Source organism: Glycine soja, chromosome 12, assembly GCF_004193775.1.
Source record: "Glycine soja cultivar W05 chromosome 12, ASM419377v2, whole genome shotgun sequence".
Classification (NCBI taxonomy): Eukaryota; Viridiplantae; Streptophyta; class Magnoliopsida; order Fabales; family Fabaceae; genus Glycine; species Glycine soja.
Window position 1 is genome coordinate 43,019,140 of NC_041013.1, and position 21,251 is coordinate 43,040,390.

At 32.2% G+C, this 21,251-nt stretch overlaps 2 protein-coding genes across 4 annotated transcripts; one reads left to right on the forward strand and one right to left on the reverse strand.

Annotated features, from left to right (window-relative positions):
* The first annotated feature begins 23 nt into the window (after positions 1-23).
* Positions 24-11,024, forward strand: LOC114380219 (germinal center kinase 1-like). Of its 3 annotated transcripts, none has more exons than XM_028339213.1 (21): positions 24-226; positions 314-863; positions 3,400-3,456; positions 4,121-4,148; positions 4,226-4,348; positions 5,274-5,385; positions 5,490-5,527; positions 5,645-5,698; positions 6,120-6,188; positions 6,318-6,434; positions 6,565-6,633; positions 7,063-7,142; positions 7,411-7,539; positions 7,614-7,890; positions 8,301-8,390; positions 8,484-8,651; positions 8,988-9,106; positions 9,185-9,314; positions 10,133-10,251; positions 10,327-10,500; positions 10,687-11,024. In XM_028339213.1, exons 2-21 carry the CDS (start codon positions 769-771, stop codon positions 10,724-10,726), a joined length of 2,088 nt encoding a protein of 695 aa, XP_028195014.1. In that variant the 5' UTR covers positions 24-226; positions 314-768; the 3' UTR covers positions 10,727-11,024. The 3 variants fall into 3 exon arrangements, with proteins under 3 accessions (XP_028195014.1, XP_028195015.1, XP_028195016.1); XM_028339214.1 differs by having other exon boundaries at positions 716-863; XM_028339215.1 differs by having other exon boundaries at positions 26-169; positions 716-863.
* Positions 11,025-14,047: 3,023 nt separating this feature from the next.
* LOC114380424 (D-amino-acid transaminase, chloroplastic-like) lies at positions 14,048-17,082 on the reverse strand. Its single transcript, XM_028339472.1, has 5 exons — positions 16,831-17,082; positions 16,606-16,658; positions 16,025-16,200; positions 14,989-15,662; positions 14,048-14,432 (listed from the first exon to the last, which is right to left on the reverse strand). The coding sequence occupies exons 1-5, from the start codon at positions 16,856-16,858 to the stop codon at positions 14,332-14,334; spliced, it is 1,032 nt and encodes a 343-aa protein (XP_028195273.1). The 5' UTR covers positions 16,859-17,082; the 3' UTR covers positions 14,048-14,331.
* Between the last annotated feature and the right edge of the window lie 4,169 nt (positions 17,083-21,251).

Sequence of the window (21,251 nt, forward strand, 5' to 3'; positions counted from 1 at the left end):
GTTTTAACCCTCTTTTCTTCCTAATCATTGGCAATTATACACAAATCACGCCGAAGCCAAACACACACAAAAAAAAAAAAAAAACAAAAACGAAAGAAGAGAGACAATATCAATCAGCAACAGATCTGTCCCTTAAACTACCACTAACCCGAATCGTATTCATTCATGGGTCAGTGAGCGACTTTGAATCAAATTCGAATGCCACATTTTGTTGCCAAATCTCGATGTGGGTGTTGCGGTTTCACTTTCCTTTTTTCTTTTTTTTTTTTCTCCTCTGCGAACGAAATCTCAGTGTCATTCCATTTTGTTGCAGAGTCAATTTTGCATCCTAACTTCCACCTAACAATTATTGCCCTGCTCCACCGAGCTCTCACATGCTTTGCTTTCAGTCCACAGTTTCACTGCATTGTGCCTCTGTTTTTTTTTTTTCAATTGTTTTGTTTATTAAGCTTTGATTTGATTCCTTCGTTTAGAATTTGAGTTGAGACTGAATTGGGGTTGTTCAATTGTGTATGAAGTTTTTTTTTTATTTGATTAATTCATTTTGATGCTTACAAATACAGATGCTGTTTTGAATGTGAATGTTTGGTTTTTGGTTTTATTTGAATTGGTGGAATTTGGAGCAGGTGGGGGGGGGGGGGGGGGGGAGGCAGATTGGAGATGTGTGATTTTCACTATGGATGTCTCTGAGTCGTTTTGCTCTTTGGTTTTTCAGGTGCTTGTGTAGTAGCCTGTGTGTGAGGCTTTGAGGAGTTGCTGCTGCTGAGAATGGCCGATGTGGCAGGTCTAGTTGAGGCATCGGGATCCAGATTCAGCTCATTGGAGCTTATTGGGCAGGGATCATTCGGAGACGTCTATAAAGCGTAGGTGTTAGTTTCAGGACTGGTTTATTGAGCCCTGCAGAGTCAAACTAACTTTGCACATTGAGTTTAAATCATAGCAGTAATTGTATATGCACATTGCTTGTTCATCGGGTTGATGAATAGTTCTAGTGTAGGGCTTTCTTTCCTGTTGTTTCTGCAGGTGGAATAATAATGAGAATTATTTTGTTAATAGAAATTCTTAAACTTGTTCTTTAGATGCGCATTTGATATCATATGATACTAAAATGTGCGAAATTTGCGATTTGATGCTGGTGTGAATTAAGAGCCCTTGATGGAAGCAAACATTTGATAAGCATTACTATAGAATGGGCTGGATGGAATTTTTGGATAATAGTTTATGTTGAAAAAAAATGTATGCAATGGTATCTTATCAAGGATAGTTTAAATTCTTTCTCCAGAATTTGGAAAATAAGCATAAAGATTAGTCATAGTAGAGGTACCAAAAGTAAAATTTAGCCTCACTTTTAAGACCAAGTGTCTAATTGCATTTGTTTGTTACTTAAAAAGACCTAGATCATTTGCATTTTTCTTTTTTGATAACTGATAAGTGGTGTTAAATATTACTATAAGCACAACAACAATGACCAAAGTTTTTACTATTACATGAGGTTGGCTACATGAATCAGACAATGCCATTGTGCTCTGTGCAAAACTAATTCTTTACTCGGGCTATTTAATCCTAGATACTTTTTAATTGTTTCACTTCGAGTCTTTCTTTGTCTATCTTTACCCTCTTATTTGGGCTATCCTCCATATGATCAACTGTTATAATTGAAGCTTTTATTAATCTTCTGGTAATATGTCCAAACCATGTTGCACTCTAACATGCATTTTGCCAACTTTTCCTCTATATTGCCATTTCAAATTTCTCCATAATACATGAATTCCTGATTTTTTTTTTCCTTTCTGTATAATATCAAATCCAACACAGCATTTTCATCTATTCTACTCTTATGCTCTTGTTGGCATTTTATCACTGAACATATAGTATCATAAAGTATTGTTTGTCTTATGGCTATACGGTAAAGCTTTCCTTTTAGCTTAAGCAGCACACAAGTAAAACTTGAAGTATTCATCTGTTTCAATGTCTCTATTGCTTTGTATGATAGATGTAGGACACCTAACTATATTACTTGTGATATGGTATGATTCCCAAAGTTCACCTCCAAGCCTATGCTAGAGCATGTCTTTCTGAATTTTCATTTCATGTACTTCATTTTTGTTTCTACTTAAATCGAAACTGTGATTCCAAGGCTTTTCTCTATAACTTTAGTTTACTATTTATTTCCTCTTTTGACTCTTCCGCTAGAATTATATAAAAAAAAAACTTCGTACCCCATTGCCCAGAGGCTCTTCGCTATGCGAAGGTATGGGGGAGGGATGTTGTACGCAGCCTTACCCTTGCATATGCAAAGAGGCTGTTTCCGGATTCGAACCCATGACCAACAGGTCACCAAGGCACAACTTTACCGCTGCACCAGGGCTCGCCCTCTTCCGCTAGAATTATATCATGTGCAAAAAAAACATGTATTTGAGGCACTGGATCCTGGATATGTTGGGTATGAATGTCAAAACCAGGGTAAAGATCCAAGGGTTCAAAGTTGACCCTTCATGTAAACTTATAGAACACACATAGATGATCTATCCATGTAATGTTACAAGTATTGGACAAAGTTTAATGCTGGGTATCTATTGCCTAATTCTATCCTCTTTTTTTGATCTAGGCTTGTCTTTGTTTATGTAAAAATTTGCAACAAAGCACAACATAGACTGTTAATATAAAGAGAAGGATATATGTCCTTTTCAGATCAGTTTCACTTCTTTACTTTTCCATTATAATAACAATTCTTATGTTGTATTTTTATTTTCTTTTTGTGTTTGTTTGTATTTGTTTAGAATTTGAAGTGATATGTATAATCTAGAGCATGGCACACTATGCATGAAATATGTAATTAGAAAATTCATTGCTGGCTTCCTAACATGACACGTCTAGTTCCAAGAGAGCTACACCTTGCTGGCAGATATAGCTGGCCAAGCATGTATGTGTGCATGCTTTTGTTCTTATTGGTAGGTAGTAGTTAATATTTGTGTTTAACTAACTACTTTTTTATGGACATGACCAGGTTATTGAAACTAAAATTCATAAGTCTTATGTCATGATCATTGGAAATTCTTGTGTGTTACTTATTTGAGCTCTGTTTGGTTTTGTTACAATCTCTGAGAATAGAATTTTACTGGCAAGGATCGAAGAAAATTTCTACTTTAGCAAGTTTGTGGATATTGTTCATATGATCAAGAGACAAAAAAATAATAAAAGAATACATCTGAGGAATTTCCACAAGATTATTTGTTTTTTCTTGTCAGTTATCATTGTAACATAAAATAAAATCATAAATGACATGGTCTAAAGAACTAGTTATTGTTCTCTGAATGTCTTTTATTTACTGTCCTAAGTTAGACACTTAGACATGGGCAATGAGCTGTTTGTCTCTTTGTTGTTCAATCTTATTTCCAGATTTGACAGGGAGCTCAACAAACTAGTCGCCATCAAAGTAATTGACTTGGAAGAATCGTAAGTTTGTTGTCCCCCTTCTATTATTTTCAAGAATGCTTGGACATATTAGGGGTGCTAACCAATTTTATAGCAATAAGAATCCTAAAATATGTTGAAAAGCATATTTCATTACATTATAAAAGATTGCCTGTCTATTAGAATTTTGGGACATAACACTGGAAAAATATCAGTTTCTCCTTTTTCTTTCAATCCTTGATAAGCTCTTTTTACTAAGGGAGGGTGAAGTCTGAAGTCAGGTCAACCATTCCAGTTCACTTAATTCCATTGAAGATTTTGGTAGAAATAATACTAATAGAGGAGTATTTGGTAGATGAGTTTTCTCTCCTGTGATATTTCTGGCATTACTAATTGAATATGAATAGGACCCAGGACAAAAGAAAGAAAGGTGTGGAGACAAAGCAGGTGGTTTGAGTTAGGTGGTTAAGAGTAGTTAGTTACATAATTGGTCAAGTGATTAGGTTAAATGTACGGACAAGAGTGGAAGAAGATTTCATTCTCAATAGTTAGTATTAAGAAAACTGAGCATCAGCTCAATTGTAGAATAGGAAACCCCTGGACGGAGTATTAACATCATATTTTTGCTGTGTTGTGCTCTGAATCTATATGCATTTCTTCCTTAATACTTCCTAATTTATCTTTCCTTTCTTTTGTCACTTCACAGAGAGGATGAAATTGATGATATCCAGAAGGTATAATCTTGTAGATTACATGTACTTGATATTTGCTGTACCCAAATTTTTAAATTTTGATTGTTTAATATTTTCAGGAAATTTCTGTTCTGTCCCAATGTCGATGTCCATACATTACTGAATATTATGGTTCCTATCTCAATCAAACTAAACTTTGGATAATAATGGAATACATGGCTGGTGGCTCAGTTGCTGATCTAGTAGGTTACTTCTGTTTACTTGCTTCTATATGTTCAGTGTTTGAAAATTGAAATTGATGTTTGTCAGAAATCATCCTTTAGTGAAACTTCCCCTGCTTATCCTTGAACTGTCTGATATATTTTTGACTTTTTTTTATAAAAGAAAAAAATTATCAAGACAAAGAAGATTACAAAGAGCTAGGAGGATAAGAGACCATCCTTTTAAAAAAATGCAAAGAAAAGAGAACGAAATGCTTTGTAGAGAACAACCAAGAGAAAAAATGGTTACTTGAATTCTGGGTGCGTAATTTCTGACGAGAAAATAGTTACAAGCATGTATAAACATTCAGCATATAGCAGAGTGTCCTAGGGGAAATGCTAATGGTTGAGCACCCAATACTCCATCTGTAGAGTCCAATGGACCTAAGAAATGATATGCATAAAAATGGATTATAATATTGTATTAGTTATAATTCTTGTATGTTAATATAACCTTTGTTAAAATAGGAGAAACAGAGGAATAATTGACTGAAACCGTGTGTTTGAGTACACAATGGATGCATGTTTCTATAAGCTAATTACATTAATTATACATAAATAGAGGGTATTCTGTTTAGTCTAAGTCAAAGATGACGTGCCTATAAACCGGTATTATTAATAAATCAAAATGTGTAGATTAATGTTGGGTTAGTTGTATGACTTTAGATGCTTATAATTTGTTTCTTATATCTTCCTTCTCTTTTGTTATTTTTTTCCATTGGTTTTTCTAGGAAGATTTCTTGTCCTTCTTTGTACTTTCCCTGTTATTAATTTTCTATCATTATATTTTGATTGGTCAGTTTTTGTGTGCCACTGTTTATCATATTTATGTCTGTTGACATTAATTTCCAATATGGTTGTATGTTGTATTTTTTCTATGGTGTTAATTCTGGTTTTGCTTCTGTAGATCCAATCAGGTCCTCCCCTTGATGAAATGTCAATTGCTTGCATTCTACGTGACTTGCTGCATGCTGTTGATTATCTACACAGTGAAGGAAAAATTCATAGAGACATTAAAGGTATCAGAAGCAACCCCATCGCCATTGAATTTTTTGTACATTGAATTCTTTTTTGTTTTTTCTTTAGCTTTATAATTGACAGCATTAATATGTCAATTATACAGCTGCAAACATTTTATTGTCTGAGAATGGTGATGTAAAGGTACGTTATATTCTGACAGAGGTTATATTCAATTTGTTTATTTTATATGACTTCATTGAAAAATGATGCACCTAATAATTTGAGATGTGGACTTGCATACATGTGGAATGTCACCAGGTTGCAGATTTTGGTGTTTCTGCTCAATTAACAAGGACTATATCAAGGAGAAAGGTAAACATATTTTATTGAAGTTAATTGAAAGTGGATGGGCTATTGATATAGTATTTTTTTTTTCATTACATTTAGAGTAAAAGTTATGTCTGTTATTTTATGGTTGATCATCTCAATTGTAATTTCTTAACCTCCTTTCAAGAGCACAAAATTGCTCTTCTTTTCAGTTGGATAATCAGATTGAAATATAGACTCTGAAAGTGAAGGAAACATGGTGCAGAATATTGTGTCTACTCCTGATGTTATTTGAGTGGGGCAAACTGAATTTTGAATTTCTGTTTTTTTCTTGTATAGACTGTAATTTTCTGTCATAGCCCTTACTGCATTTAATACTTTGTGCAATTGAAAAATCACTTAGATTTTTAAATTTTTACTCTTCATCTTTGACTGGATATGCTAACATTTTTTTTTATCATAACAGACATTTGTAGGAACACCATTCTGGATGGCACCTGAGGTTATTCAGAATACAGATGGATATAATGAGAAGGTTGTAATATATTTAGTCTAAATCTCTTTTGTTATGTTTCTCTTTGGTTCTGTTTTTCCACCTTTATTTTCAGTTTGTGATAGTCATTGGATTTTTTAGAATCATCACTGGAGTATTCTGTTTTTGCAGGCAGATATCTGGTCTCTGGGAATCACTGCAATTGAGATGGCAAAGGGGGAGCCGCCACTTGCTGATCTTCACCCAATGAGAGTGCTTTTCATTATACCCCGAGAGAATCCTCCACAGGTTGAGTTCTTTAATATCAAACAAGTCAATCTTTCAAGTTGTTAACCATTTTAAGTAACTTGAGTTTTTCAAACAGAGATGTTATTTTTTCCAGCATAACATACTTAACATTGAATTTCATTTTCTTCAGCTAGATGATCATTTTTCTCGTCCATTGAAAGAATTTGTGTCATTGTGCTTAAAGAAGGTTCCTGCTGAGGCAAGTGTCTATGCTTTTCATACACTTATTATTATTTCATTTTCTTTAGTTCTCTTGACATAGTTGTTGTTCTTATATATTGTTAATGAAAATGTTCTGCTTTATGATTCAAATTGAGTCAAATGTTCACTTTATGGATTGTATGAGAATCCGTACAATATTCCTTCTTATACTTAATATGCTTTTCTAGAGCATTTATTTTTTTAGCAGGAAAGGTAAAATAATAAGAAATATTAATTGAAATATTGGACGTAGGATATGTTAATTTTCATCCTAATTTAGTAATAATTGGGATTATAGAATTATTTGTTTATTTCCTGTTGAAATAATAATTAGAAGCTTTTTAGACTAGCTTGGAGTGGAATTGGTGAAGTTGATCACTCTCTGTCAGGCTCTTAATTCCCCCCCTTTTAATGGATTCAATTCCAGAGGCCAAGTGCTAAGGAACTTCTCAAAGACCGTTTTATCCGGAATGCTAGGAAGAGTTCAAAGCTTTCAGAAAGAATAAGGTGTGAGTCATTGATAAAGGTCTTGCTATATTTGATATATGTAGTATGTAATTCTACCTATTTTTGCCTTTGTCTATTAATTCCCTCCCCCCTCCCTTCTTTTTCTTTCATTTCATCTTTCACAAAAAAAAATGCTGAGATGCAGAATTTACTTCTGAAACCCTTTTGCTAAGCAACTTTAGCATGTTATCCATCTGAAAATTGAAAATTACAAGTATTATTCCCCAGCTTGTGGTTGACATGATCATGTCTTGTGGCTTCATTATAGGGAGCGTCCAAAGTACCAAATAAAGGAAGATGAGGAGACACCCAGAAATGGTCCAAGTGGGATGGGGGAGGCATCAGGTACTGTAAAGGTGGCAAGAGATTTAAGAGGTGAAGAAAATAATCGACCCAGGTAGGTTATGACTGTTGGCTACTATTTTTATTTTATATATATTGAATTTTTTATGGACAGTTTCTAATTTGCAGTGATCAGGGTAAAACCCTGAAAAGTGCTGGATGGGACTTCAGCATTGGTGGATCACAGGGTACTGGAACCTTTCGTAATGTTTCTCGACCACCTCAGTTTAGAGATAAGATAACTGAAGTTTCACATAATCAGCTTACTCAGCGAAAAGCTCCACAGAGTGGCTATCAAGGGGGATCTGTCAATAGAAGTGCACTTAATGAGTCACTTGAAAGTTCCTTTGGAAGAGATCTTAGAGTTCCCCACCATGATGAGCATCTGGATAATCACCTTGAAGATGTAATTGTCAAAGAAGTTAACTTAATCAGTTGAATTATATATTTAGCAGCCACATCTCCATAAAGGATCCTTTGAATGTTTTTGGTATTTATAAAACATTGGATATATGATTAATGCTTAACCATTTTACTCTAAATAATTTACCTGCTGAGCATTAATGCTTTAGATACTTTGAGCTGAAACTGATAAAATTTTCTGTATAGCCAATGTGCTACCCATTTAGCACACAAACAACAATTATATTGTCTCTACTCTCAAGTGGGTGTAATTATTTAGAGAATTCACCTCATTAATATTATTTGAAAGAATCGCGTCAACCATTAAGTAAAGATGGAATTACTATGAACTTATTGAAGTTTCATTTTGAACAACCTGGACTGCTTTGATTTTCTGAAATCTTCAATTTACAGGATGAATTATCTGGGAATGGATCAGGAACTGTTGTTATTCGATCTCCAAAAGGATCAAGGTCATCTGCGTTTCGTGACCAGAGCTCTCAGGTATTTTTCAAGCTGTGTTACTTTGATAAGAAACCAATAAGTTCTTACAGCTGTTCTGTACAGTCACAAACTGAGAATTTTGATTAACTGTAGTCTAGCAGCAGCTATGCTTCTTTTGAAGATGCTTCTTCAAGTGGAACTGTTGTTTTACGTGGCCAGCATGATGAGTCTGATTCTCCACAGACACCAAGGTCTCGACTGGGACTTAATGACAGAAATTCAAATGCCTCAATGGAAGATAGTGCAGCAAATCTTGCTGAGGTACCATTTCTCTGTGATATAACTTGTAAATTTCACTTGCATATTGATTAATACAAGATGAGCCTCCCCCCTTTCTATTGTATAGATTTGGTTCCATGATGCTGTTGATTTATTTGTAGAACAGTATTTTATTATTTTCCCTTGTTATATAGTTGCCTGAGTTACCCACCTAGTTTGTTTTGTAGGGTATATTCTTAAACCATTTCTTATGCACCTGTGTCGAAATTTTTTCAATTTATGTTCATTTATAATTTATTACGAGACTTGACATGTTTGTGATTACTTCGGATTGATATTGCTTATAAACAGCATTTTCCTACCTGTTTGTCTCTGTAGGCAAAGGCTGCTATCCTGAGGAAATCAAATGCTCGAGAGAAACTTGCCCGAGGAAAAATCAACAATGATAGACAGGAAAGCAAAAGAGATCAAAAGGCTAGTAGCTCTGATTCTTCAAGGTACATCCATTGCAAAAGAGCTGGTAATTTTCTGTTGCTGAAATGTGAACCTACATTCTTAGGGATTTTTTTTTTCAGACCACATGGTGAATATGATGCACACAAGGGCATGTTAAGATCACATCATGCTAGTGATGGCGAAGAAAGTGCTAAAATAATGTCATCATCGGTGCCATTATCTGTTTTACTTATTCCTTCATTAAAAGAGGTAAATTCATACATATATTTTATCCTTAATATTTCTAAGCAGTGTATTAGCGTAAAATTGTATTATGACTTCCTTTCATTCTAAATAATTTTGAATTCCAAATAGAGCATCGTACACTGTGCTGATTGCTCCTCAAGATTCTATAATTAAAATTGTTTCATATGTTTATTATTTTTAGTTTTGAGTATGATGCACTAGCTATACTGACTATTTATTGAAAATTACTATTAGTTTTAATTATGTTTTTAGTCCCTGAATTTTATAGTAAATCCATTTTTGGTCCCCCAAATTGAAAAAAAATCTTAAATTTCAAAAACACATTTTTAGTCCTGGGAGCCAAACGATGTTAATGGAAGTGGTGAAAAATAGTGATGTGGTGCTGTCAGCATTTGACATGTGTGCACTACCGAGCACCACATCACCACTTCCGTTAACGTCATCTAGCTCCAAGAACTAAAAATGTATTTTATGAAATTTGAGGGACTAAAATGATTTGTTTTTAGGAGACCCAAAATGGATTTACCACAAATTTCTAGGACTAAATATAATTAAGCCATATTATTAATCATCTACATGATGATTTTTTGTACCAAGACTTTGCATTATAAAACAGGATGAAATTAAAAAATAATATATATGAAGAAACTTCTATGATATTTACTTTAGGGGGAATGGGGTGGCAGAAAAGTAAGGATGATTGGACACTAGAAAAACTTGTGTTTGATAAGATGGAAGTTTTGCATGCTTTTGGCAACTTACCGCATGAATAGAATTTTTGTTCTTTTTGGTTTTTGTTATGTTTTGTGTTTGTTATGTAGGCTATTGCTGATGATCCAGAACTCGTGAGGGCAGTTATCAATTCTTTAATAAACATGGAGGGTACAAAACCTAAATCCTGTGATGTTTTTGTCAAAAAGTTGCTTCAGCGATTGGCAAGGTTTGCCTTCCACTCAAGCTCTTTAGACAAACCAAAAAAGGAAAATATATGTATCTCATTCTCCTGTGTGTGCAGTTCAAAGGAAGATTCATTGAAGGACCTGCAGGGACTGGCAGACCAACTATTCAGCAAGACCAAGTCAGCTCAAGAAACCCGAAATGCAGAGGCTGATAACAGGAAGAAACAACAAAACAAGGAACATAATTCAAATAGCAATTTAAGCCCACTAGCAAGATTTCTTCTCTCAAGGTTTATGGATGTTATCATTTTCCCTATGAATAACTATTCTTAAAAGTAGTACTAGTTATGTGATGGTGCACTTTTTCCTAGCCTTGCTAGTGAAACAAAGAGCATGCCTCTCTCATTCTCTCTTTTTATTCACATTATATGGCATTGAATTTGCTTGTGAATGATCTCTGATTCTTTGTTTAACAGATGGCAAGGCCAAACCTCACGGGATCTAAACCCATCTTGAGCAGAGTTAGAAGTTACAAGATACCAATTTGTCTGTTGTCTCTATTTGTGCATTTTTTTCCGATTAATTGTACATATATTATTGTAAGAAATTATTTTTCTATGTTCTATTATTATTAAATTTATTTTTCTTTGAATTTTTTTTGCTCAAAGTGATGGCGACAGCAGTGATGTATAATTTAGAGGGTTTTGCAAATTGTAACAAACTACATTGATTTGTATTTTCTAATAGTTGTCGCTTTGAAGAGTGGGATAATAAGCCAAAACACGAATTATCTCTTTTCCCACGTTATTTATCATTTTATGTCTTGTGATTTGTGAAAGTTCAATTTCGAATTTTATTTTCTGAATGTATTTATTCCACCGCTTCATTGTGGGAGCAATTTCACCTGTTGGAAAGATTTGCGAATTATCGAAATACAGTTAAACAAATTTGTGATGAATTTCAATTCAGCTTATTTAGAACATGACAATTTTTTTTTCTGAAATTAGAAAAATATTCCAATTTGCTAACAAATGCTAACCGTTATTTTGCATTTCAACCCAAACAATAATAATAAAATTTAAAAATAAACATAATTAATACAAGAGAAGAGTTTTTTAATTCTAATTACATATGAAAAACTCTTAAATAATCTTGTGGAAGGATTGGTTTTTTTTTTTTTTACCAAGTATTTGAGTTCACGATAAACACTGTGCTACATTGTAATTTAAACATGTTTGTCTAAGATCTGTGATTGCAAATTCTTGATAGCACTCATCTAATATTTGAAAATAGGAAAGGAGAATTTCCTTCTCCAAGGCCTTTGATAGTTCGTTAACTACAGGTTATTCTGCAAATCAAGTAATAAATATAATTTATTATGAAAAACATTTTTTTATCTATAGAAATAAAAAACAAATACCGAAATATTTACAACAACTCACCTACTTTGTTCAATAAATCGAGTTTGACCCTCTCGGTAAGGAAACACCCTTTTACTGAACCACACTAAATTAATGCCTACATCCAAGCAATTGTGATTGCAATGGGCCAGAAATCCCAAGCCCAAGCTGATAATTGATTAGCTTTGTCTTCATTTGAAAAGTCTCCTCTTTAACCTTTATCCTTCTAGAGCAATCAAGTAATTTTAGAGGACAAAACAGTAAGTACGAAATCATAACTATTGATTAAAGAATTACAACTTGTCATAATCTATTTTATAAGTACATAATTTCTTGTTGAAGTGCATAAATTTAATTAAAACTTGTCATAATCTATTTTATAAGTACATAAATTTATGAGAATCTCAATTATTTTTAATATAATTATAATTCCACTGTAAGTACATCCAAATTCGATTAGGACAAAAACAATCAATAACTCTTAATTACATATCACATAGAGATGGGTCGAAATCATGGATTAGGTGATGGTTGAGGACCACCTAATAATTTCTTTAGGACAAGTGAGTGATAAATATAGTATATAGTAGAAAATACAATTCCGGTATGTGACTGGTTATGTAGAATAAACGGACCCAGCAACATAGGTGAAAGATTCTACATGGATGGTGCGGATAAAACGTTTGACTTAGACTTTTAAAATCACTGTGACTTGTGTTGTGGCAATTCCCATACACTGGCAACCATAACTTTGCTACAACAAATTTGCTTTATTTTCTCCATCTGTGTGTTTAACTTGAAGACGCAGTGCTTGCACTTCATTATCATGTTTATTCAGCATCATCCCAGGAAGATATGGAGGCTATAGAAGCTAGGAAGAGTTCAACTTTTAGGAATGGTTGACTTTGGGAAGGTTAATGTCTGCGTTGAAGAACCTAAGAGAAAGCTGGAAGTTGTTCTGCAACATACTTGTTAGAGTTCTTGTCTTATGTATGCAACTACGTTAAATACTCGTTCTCAATAAAGAAATTTGCGGCCATAATGATCCAAACCTGTTCGAGTAAGATTATTTTTCACAGAAGATATCGGTGCCAATAAAAAAAAGAGTTGTGCAACAAAGACAAAGAAGACTTGTTAGAGTATTTATGCAATCTATGTTGAAAGACAATATTGTTTCATCTTTTTCGCCCTTTATACTTATTCGATGAGAATAAGATTTCATCAGAATTCATGAGAGTTGTTCTGTAAATTGTTTTTTAAGTTAAAGTATAAATAATTTATGTATTTCACCTGAAAATTTGTTCTTCAACAATATTAGAAGTACTTTGATTCATTCAAAACATCTTTGCTTCATGTTAGATATTTCATTTTAGTAAAATAGCAGTGTTATTACTATTATTCATGTATCATAAATTTGTGTAACAAGTTTGATGTGTGATTTTGCATTTTTATTAAATAGATATGTGTGTAAATGACCTTCACAACCAAAAATATTGGTACTGACTGAAACTGTCTCGGATGTGGGGGAGGGAAAGTGCTGACTCATGATTCTGAGTTCAAAGAAGTGGTGAGACTACCTAAGAATATCTGAGGACAGATTCAATTTGTCAAAACTCATAACACTAGAAAAAAAAATCAGGTTTTTCATATATGAAGCTCAAGTAGTCCTGGGCCTCCTGGCAGCCCGGTCTGCAGTCACTTGATCAAAACATTTCAATATTTCAATGACTCTGTCAAGTTAATAAATACATTATGCTTAATCAATGAGTAGCAGAAAAGCATGTGCGTGCTGCTTCTCTTCAAGACTTATTTAATATATGTAAACACTGACACAAATTCCTTCACCAACTTGATCCACCAAGAAGAGCAATGAAGGAAAGGATAGATGCAATGAGACAAAATGCAGCACCATAATTTCAATTATTTGGTATTGTTAGACTTGAGTGGGTTTTCTCTCAGGGCTGGCCACCATAGCTTCCCAAATCAAATCCAAAAGAAACCATCATAATTTACTAACCGCCCATGTCAAAATCACTAGTGAACAAAAAAGGATAAAGGGACACAAATGACAAAATCAACACCCTTACTTGTATATGTTGTGTATCTATTTTCATCTAAAATGAATTTGTGTGCTGCAAGTTTTGGAGAGTTTACTACTGCTGCAATGATTCTTTGATTTATATCTGAGGCTTGAACGAAACCTCCTCTCCTCCTTGTTTAATTCAAATTAATGATTATAAGTATGTTCCCTTTCACACATTCTACATTTGGTTCATATCTAAAAGGCATCTGAGATGAAGATTAAACAAAGGACTTATCTACTTAGAAACTTAGCCAATATTGCTGTTGCAGATAGATAACTTATTGGAAAATAAATATATTCAGTGCACACAACTGAAGATCGGGGAAACATGCGTGAAAAATCAAAGTCAAGTGGTTCTGGTTCAGGCACAAAGCAGCATGAAGGGTCTTCATTATTATTATTATATCAATACAACAACGTGAAACAGTTCAAGGACTATTTATCTGCTACGTAAATTTTGCGTTGCAGGAAACACCTGGTGCTTCACTTTAGGACTTGTTCAGTGTTCACACTTGAAATACAAAAAGCAAATACAAAGAGAAACCTCTTGATAAATCTTTGCAAGGAGAACTCCTAGGAACATGACATAGAAAAGTAAGAAAGTTGTTCCCAGCCTGTAATTTGATGACTTTGTAGGTTTACTCAACATAAGGAACAGGTATCCTCTGTGTGCCAGGGCCAGCTACCATATCATCCCAAAGCATATCCGAAAGTAACATTGTTAATTCTCCCACCCTTCCTGTCAGACATATATAGCGGAATAAACAAAAATAGGACAAAGTGGGAACTCAAGCATAATATATATATTTAGTTATATACAGGGAACATTTATTTAGTGAGCATAAGAGATGAGAAGAGTAAATTTTGACCATACAAGCATACACATATAAAGTCAAGATTATTTTAATCTTAACTATCCATTTTAAAATTTTAATTATATTGTTGAAGTGCACTCGTCTCACCTAATACACTTTATATGTGTGTGTGGTGGAGAGTAAAAGGAATAAATCTCGACCACTATGAATAGTTAAGATTAAAACAATAGTCTAGCTACATTTTTAAGTAATCATATGACCTTAGGCTTTAAGTAGCCTTTAATATTGATCAGTCATGTATTGGTATGCTCCTCTCATTCTCATACAACATGACTTATGTCAAAACAACCTATGATAAATGTTCATACTTCATATGCATCAATAATGAGAACAAATTAAGCAAGGTTAAGGCTTCAGCCTACATACCATACAAAAGCAGATTGATATCAGATCATTACTGTTAGTATGTCACTAACTTACCGTTGCCAATGGGTTGATCATCCCAGACGATGATAGGCAACAGAGGAAGCGTGCTTCCTACATACATCATTTCAGCAGCAGCTTTAGCTTCCTCCACAGTTAGTTTTTTAGTTGCTACACCTTTCAGAAGCCCTTGATCAACCAACTTGGGTGCCAGTTCAAGGAGCCTTTTTGCAGTGCAACCATGTAAGATGTTATCAAAAGGAGGCATGACAAGTTCCTTGTCTTGAGTTATGAAAGCAACATTCACATTTGGACCTTCAGCAATATAACCTTCCTCATCAACCCATATAGAAGAAGATGCTCCTTTCTCTTCAGCTTCCATTACTGAAAGGACATTTGGAAGATAGTTCACATTTTTGGCTGTGGCAAATAGAGAAGGCTTCATTGGTATGTTGGAAGTAATCACTTTAACTCCCTCTTTGCATTGGGAAATATCTTGGTCAATGACTACTGCATAGAATGCAGATGTTGGACATCCTGCTGATGATAGCAAGAAATCTCCAGGACCTGCACTGAGCCAGTATCTTAGAGTTCCCTTCTTGCATTTTGATGCTGCAGTTAGTTGTATTAGAATGCTGTGAAGCACTGATCGAGAAAAGGGAGAGGATATCTTTGCTTTGGAGGCTGAACTTAGGAATCTGTCAAGGTGAACATCCAACTCATAGAGGTATCTGGAGAGGACAAACAAATATAAACACCAAAATAAGAGACAAATGGGTTTCATATGCAAAAAAATCTGAAAATTCAAAGTAACAAGACTGTTAGCAACATACTCTTTTTCACATCTGTCTTGTTAGTTTAAATTTATCGAAAATTACAATATCATGAGAGAGATTCATGAAATAAAGTGAGACCTACAAAAGCTTGTGATTTCTAATAAATTTCAACCAATAAAGAGAAAATGTTAAAAGGGTGTGTGTTCCAGAGTGCATTGCTAGCATTTCTCTTCAAAGTAAAACCCAATGCTTTGTTACATACATGCATATCAAAGTATTGAGTTGTATAGAGAAAATAAAAAATTAGCATTACCTACCCATCTAGAACAATAGCTGTATCAAACACACCATGCCCTCTGTGAACCATGTGATCATCAATGGGGATTACCATCATTGCTGGATCAAGTATGATACCTCCATAAATACTAGAATACATAGCTGGGTATGGTGGTTTCTCCACTGAACTCCATTTTTCATGAAGCTTTTCAAGCAACTGAACAATGCAACCCCAATGAAAATTGCAAAGCTTAGTGGATAATACAAAACTTTTATGAAATTAATGATGCCAAGCCAAAAAGTAGGCAGTATCCAAATATATTTTTAGCTCTCTCTCTCTCTCTCTCTCTCTCTCTCTCTCTCTCTCTTCAGTCTCAATCATCCAAAGCATGTTCAATCATTATGCAAATCATTGTGAATTGAAAAGCAAATTCAGAAAAATCTTGGCTCCTCCTCTCTTTCTCACTTATGTGGCTTGCAATTCCAATTGTGAAATAATAAACTTTGGTTTCTTTCACACGCACAAATTGCGAACAATTTAACTCTAATAATCTATTAATTTTTGGTGTTACTTGGAGAAACTAAGATGATATATACAAAAGGAGAGGCTTAAAAATCTCACCTCGGATGATGAAGAGAACAGATGAACTTTAAAATCACCATCATTTTCAACCTCTGGGATACCCCAAGAAAAGAAAATAAAAAGTAAAATATCAAAGAGAATAAATAACAGCATTTACATTACACGTTAATTCAATTGAAAAAGCTAAACTGCTGAAGCACCAATAAAGTTTTAATATTTCAATGGGATCACATAACCTGAAGGTAACCCAGAAATGAAACTCACCAGGGGACTTGTGAGTGGGGTTCCTCATATTGAAAGGAGAAAGTGAAAAATAGTAATTAAGGAGTGTGTAGGAAACTAGTAAGTATATATATTTGGAACTGGAGCAGTGGAAATTACTATTAATTAATAGCAAGAACACCAGAGAACAATTTAAATTATTGTTTGTCTGTTTGTGTGTTTGTTTTCTTGTTCTTTTTGTTTGAGACGATTGAACTTTGTTGTGTTTGCTTCTTCACTTGTTCCAGTGAAGTAGTTGAGTCATTAAAAGTAGCGATGGACGAGGCATCTATAATTAGTGTAACTCTGAAACCATCATCCAATAGTGGGTGTGGAGAAAAAAAATATACCTTTCACAAGAAAGAATCTCTCCAATAGGAAACTTACCTAAACTTACCTAATCTTTCACCTAATCTTTCACCTAATCTTCCTTTTTTCTCACTTTTTTTTTCTTTCGAATTAAATAATTAAATCAGTTCTTGAAAAATATAATAATAACAATAAAAATCCTAATTTGATTCTTGAAAAATATATTTTTATTTACCTAATCTTGGATGATTTTTTATTAATTAATTCTTAAAAAATTCTTTTTAGCCTTCCATCTATTTATGTTTTGGGAAATGCATGACTTAGTAACTTGGCAAAATCAAGAAAGTTTTTCTTCTGTCTAACTTCAACTGGATACGAAATGGTAATGAAAAAAATAAAATTGAAAAAGATAGCATTAGCAAAATTTAACATTGAAAACTCTTTAATGTGACCAGAAAAAAAATCGCAGAACTTAATCTAGAAAAATAATCTCCATTGAATAGTAAGATAACAGTACAACTTTCAAATAATACCTATGTTTTGAGTTATTTATTTAATCGTTTTTCATTGTCTCTAAATCTTAGAGTTTCACACATATAATGACTCAATTAAAAAACTAGAGGTGATTCTCAATTTAAATTTACACATCTTTTCCTCTAGAGCTTCATGCAAAAATGTGGTTTTGACTTCAAGTTATTCAATCTTTATTCCATATATAACTAAGAACACTCTTATAAAGGACATCTTCACTACTATCTTAGAGCATGTTTGGATTGTTGTTTCGGCGATTCCAACCACGTTTGCAAAATCAAGTCCTTTATTACTTCTGTGGTAGAGGTACATTGAGCTTCATGCTGTCGCAGTTCAAACGACACTGCAAACATGCTCTTAGTCAATTCCTTTCTTGTAGTTTTAATTTATCACAATGATTCAAATTTTATATGAAGATTAGCTTCTTCAAGTTACCTTCAAACTTCCATTTGTATACCTACTTTTCAAGGGTTGTCTTTCTTAATTAGGTAGTTCCTTCAGATCATACGGTTGACTCTTGTGTAAAGAAGTTATATCTTCTTCCATGGCTTTAATAAATTCATTTCTGTCTTCTTTTTTTGTCTTTTTAACTTTTGTAAATCTTTTGGTAAAAAAAATCTGTAAAACTTTGAGGTTCACCATTGTTTACTAGAGTTACATAATATTCTAAAAATCATCCCATAGGTGTGGTCAAATGTTAAAGATCATCTCAACTCGAAGTTGTGTTTATTGTTGCAAGGCATTGTTTGATTGTCCATTTGATGAGCAATATGAGGTGTGATCTAAGTTTTTGTCTAACAAGAAGCATTATGCTTCAGCAATTTTTTTCCCCTTGAATTAAAGTATACCATAGGATTGGACAGTTTTTTTAATAAAATTTTTAAATTATTTAATATACTTTAATAAAATATAAATAAATTTACCTGAATAAAAATAGTCTATTTCCCTAAAATTTTCCATGATCATTGAAATAATAGCAAAATATTTAATAATTAAATGATTAAAGTTTAATAAATATAAACTTATTATTGAATATTAAAAAAACGCTATAAAAATTACTTTTAAAATAACTCAATCTCTCCCCTTTTATAGAGAGAGACAAACACATCAGACACTCTATCTTTCTTCCAGTGCCTGCCGGCCGGCCGGCCACAGTGTCCAAAATCTTATCACCTTTTTCTTAAATTATTGTTCGAACATTTCGTTTGGTGAACAACCATTGTCTTATTAAAAAATTTACATTTTACAATCACTTTTTTAAATTGAAAATATAAATATTAAGACACATTTAATTTGATTTATCAATATAAAATTATAAATAATTATAAAAAAATATTATCTTATTTTCACTGTGTTTTATGTTTTCAAATAAAAATGAAAATAAAATAATAATTCTTTAATTATTTAAAAGAAAGTAAAAAAAAATCTCAGACTAAATAAGATTTTTATTTATTTTCTTTTCAATAAAATGGTAAAGTAGATTTTAAACAAATAACCTCACTTAGTTTTTTTTTTTTCTGTGCTACCCATTTTCGTTTTGGGTAATGAATACAACAATAATGAATTTCTAACCACACTCATCTTGGGATATCACTGCTAGTACAAAAGGAGACAACAAAAATAGAAAATTGTTAAATTATACATGCCAAAAAATATTGGCGTCATCTTTAACAAATTTAGAAATATTTTAGGGTCCGTTATGAAAAATTAAATAAATTCTTGATAGGGATTAAACTCATAATCTTTTATTTAAATTAACATATTTATTTTGTTTAATTAATTTTGTAAATATTATTTTATATATATCATTAATCAAGAGTTTTTTTCAAATTATAAAACTTTATAATTAAAATAAAATTTTTCGTATTTAAAATTTAATTTTACATGTATTTATTACTATTATAAATTTTTATTTTAATATAAATTAATAAATTATTATGTATAAAAAAATTTCTTATTTATTATAATTTTTAAAAAATTACATAAACTAATATATAGGTTACTTAAAAATATTATGGAATTTATGCAGATTATATAAATTTAAAATAATATAAAATTAAAAAATATTACCTTTTATAATTAAAATAAAAATTTGTATTATTTATATATAAAAATAATTTTACATAATTTTTATAAAATACATAAAATAATTTATATTAATAATTTAGTTATTAATTTATGTAATTTTCTTGATTTATATAATTGAAATTAAAAAACTTATTTAATAAATAATTTTTTGTAGTTAAAACGAAAATATTAGCATTTAATTTTAGTTTGTGTATAACCAACACGGTTATTTTTATATTATTATATAATCATAAGTGTGACTTTTGATATATTCAAATTAAGGAACAAACTTGTAATGATGTAATAATACTTTGTTTAATTAAGACTATAAAATGGCAAAAGAAATTACTGCAACAAACTCACATTATTTCATTGAAAATCAGAGAATGGATATATGAAGGGATAAAACAAAAATTTTGTCAGCGAGCATAGGATTTAGACACTTTTGCCAAAGAATATTGGGCGACTTGATTGACTTACAGACGAACAAACTTAATAGAAAAGTTTTGATATTTTCATTGCATTAATTCTTAAGAATGTCACCAAATTCATTAAGCGTGAACGGATGAGATGACAGCGTATCCACCACAAACTTGAAGTCCATTTCAAAGATTAATGAAAATTATTTACCTAAGGTTTTTTTTTATGATAACTATTTACTAAAGTGAATATAGAATATAGATTTTTATAATTATTTTAAAACATACTAATTATTAATATTTGAATATTTTATTACATATATTTATGTATTTTAGTACAATTTTAATTAGTAATTTTTTTTTAATTAATAATTATAAAATTTAATTTTATCCATAAATGATATGAAAGAAAAATTAAAAATGATGCATTAAATATGATAGTCAAAGTATAACGATAGAATTCGATAAATGTTTAAATTCTATTAATTATTAAAAATGATACTGTTTAATTACATTTTCAAAATTAGACAAATCCATTAGCAAACACATTCGTGTGTGTGTCCATATATCAAATATGTAAGGTAGATTATTGTCACACAAGAGCAGGCTTATACCCAATTTACATCCTACGGCCCATATGTCAAACCCCGGCTCATTTAACCTGTGACCACACCGACATCACAGAAGAACCTGGTACTGCATCTGGGGCCTCACCACAATGCTATTTGCCCTAGCCCTTACCCAAAGACTTTAGTACTCTACCATTTATCACTCCAGTAGATCTGGATGATTATAGTGTTAAGAGGTGAATAAAACTCCTCTACATTAAGTTTGTTTTCCTTTGCCAAATTCAATTTGAGAGAAATGACAACATTTTCAAATATTAAAATTCAAACTATGTGCAGTGGTAAGTACTTTTAAAGGAAATATGAAAAGAGAAAATATATTTGTTAAGGTTTTAGTGTTTTGATACAAAATTTTAAAATTTAAATGAATTTGAAATGTATTTGTTCTTACCAGATTTGGTAAATGGTGGTAATCCTCCTTGAGTTCCTCCTTTATGGTAGCGGGATGTATGTGTGGAAACACTTTGACCCT

Bases quoted from the DNA above. Each gene is read 5' to 3' on its own strand.
- LOC114380219 (XM_028339213.1), top strand. From the start codon at position 769: ATGGCCGATGTGGCAGGTCTAGTTGAGGCATCGGGATCCAGATTCAGC. The intron at 864-3,399 runs GTAGGTGTTAGT...TCTTATTTCCAG, and splicing joins TTCGGAGACGTCTATAAAGC to ATTTGACAGGGAGCTCAACA. The intron at 8,391-8,483 runs GTATTTTTCAAG...GATTAACTGTAG, and splicing joins TTCGTGACCAGAGCTCTCAG to TCTAGCAGCAGCTATGCTTC.
- LOC114380424 (XM_028339472.1), bottom strand. From the start codon at position 16,858: ATGAGGAACCCCACTCACAAGTCCCCTG. The intron at 16,659-16,830 runs GTGAGTTTCATT...GGGGTATCCCAG, and splicing joins CCCCACTCACAAGTCCCCTG to AGGTTGAAAATGATGGTGAT. The intron at 14,433-14,988 runs GTAAGTTAGTGA...TATGTCTGACAG, and splicing joins TGATCAACCCATTGGCAACG to GAAGGGTGGGAGAATTAACA.